This window comes from Abramis brama, assembly GCF_963993115.1.
Source record: "Abramis brama genome assembly, chromosome: 10".
Classification (NCBI taxonomy): domain Eukaryota; kingdom Metazoa; phylum Chordata; class Actinopteri; order Cypriniformes; family Leuciscidae; genus Abramis; species Abramis brama.
In genome coordinates, this window is record NC_139972.1 from 35,528,061 (window position 1) to 35,529,277 (window position 1,217).

At 36.0% G+C, this 1,217-nt stretch overlaps 1 protein-coding gene across 1 annotated transcript; it reads left to right on the top strand.

Annotated features, from left to right (window-relative positions):
• Nucleotides 1–236: 236 nt before the first annotated feature.
• Nucleotides 237–1,217, top strand: or55e1 (odorant receptor, family 55, subfamily E, member 1; the record flags this gene model as incomplete). Its single annotated transcript, XM_084126898.1, has 1 exon — nucleotides 237–1,217. The coding sequence occupies one exon, from the start codon at nucleotides 237–239 to the stop codon at nucleotides 1,215–1,217; it is 981 nt and encodes a 326-aa protein (XP_083983024.1).

Here is a 1,217-nt window from a genome sequence, read left to right on the forward strand (position 1 = left end):
CAGAAAATTGGTGGATATTTCATACATGATACATTTGCCTTTGCTGGAGTAATTGTGTTTTCAATTCATTGAGTAGCTAACTATGTGATAACTGCCATTTAATATAGAAGTCACAATGTGTTGCTAAACTATATGGCTAATCCCAAACATGATTATTTAATTCCATCAAGTGATAAATAATAATCATTTTGTACTTACCCTGTAAAATAGGTTGCAACGACCACATTCAGAGTGCCATGATTGAGGAACTCCAAGCAAACATCTCACATACAAAGTTCTTATTTATGGGATTTCCAGAGATCTACAAATACAGACGTCTGCTTTTCCTGCCATTTTTTGTAAGTTACATTTTGGTCGTGCTGGGGAATTCTTTATTGCTTTTCGTGATCAGAAATACAGAAAGTCTTCACAGTCCAATGTACATTCTAGTGTCTGCTTTGGCGGTTGTCGACATCATTGTACCCACTGCCATTATCCCAGCAATGCTTCTTGGTTTCCTCTTCGACTTGAATGAAATATCTTTAACCGGATGTTTGACACAAATGTTTGTTACTCATTTCTTTTCTTCTGTAGAATCCACCATTCTTTTAGCTATGGCATTAGATCGCTTTGTGGCCATTTGCAAGCCATTACATTACACTGAAATCATGAACTCAGCCATGTTTATGAAACTGCTTATTTTTACATTGATCAGAAGTGGCACTATAATGTTTGCACTGGTTGCTTTGGCTTCACTTTTGTCTTTTTGTGGGTCTAATGTTATCCATCATTGCTACTGTGACCACATGGCTCTTGTTAGCTTGGCCTGTGATTCAATAAGCAAAAATAATGCAATGGGATTAGTTGTGATAATCTGTTTTGTGGGAATTGACATATCTGTTATTTTCTTCTCTTATGTGAAAATCTTGCATGTTGTGTTGGGGGCTGCAGCTGGAGAGGATCGCTGGAAAGCCTTCCATACCTGTGGTACACACTTAATGGTTATGATGTGTTTTTACTTTGTGGGGAGTATTACCTTTCTATCACGAAATCTTCACATTCCAATCCCAATCGATGTAAATACCTTTCTGGGTGTTACGTATATAGTATTTCCTGCAAGTGTCAATCCAATCATTTATGGTGTGCGAACAAAAGAAATAAGGAATGCTTTATTGAAAATGTTCAAAATAAATATAAATAAAGTTTCCATTGTAAAGGTTTCAACAATAAAGATTTAA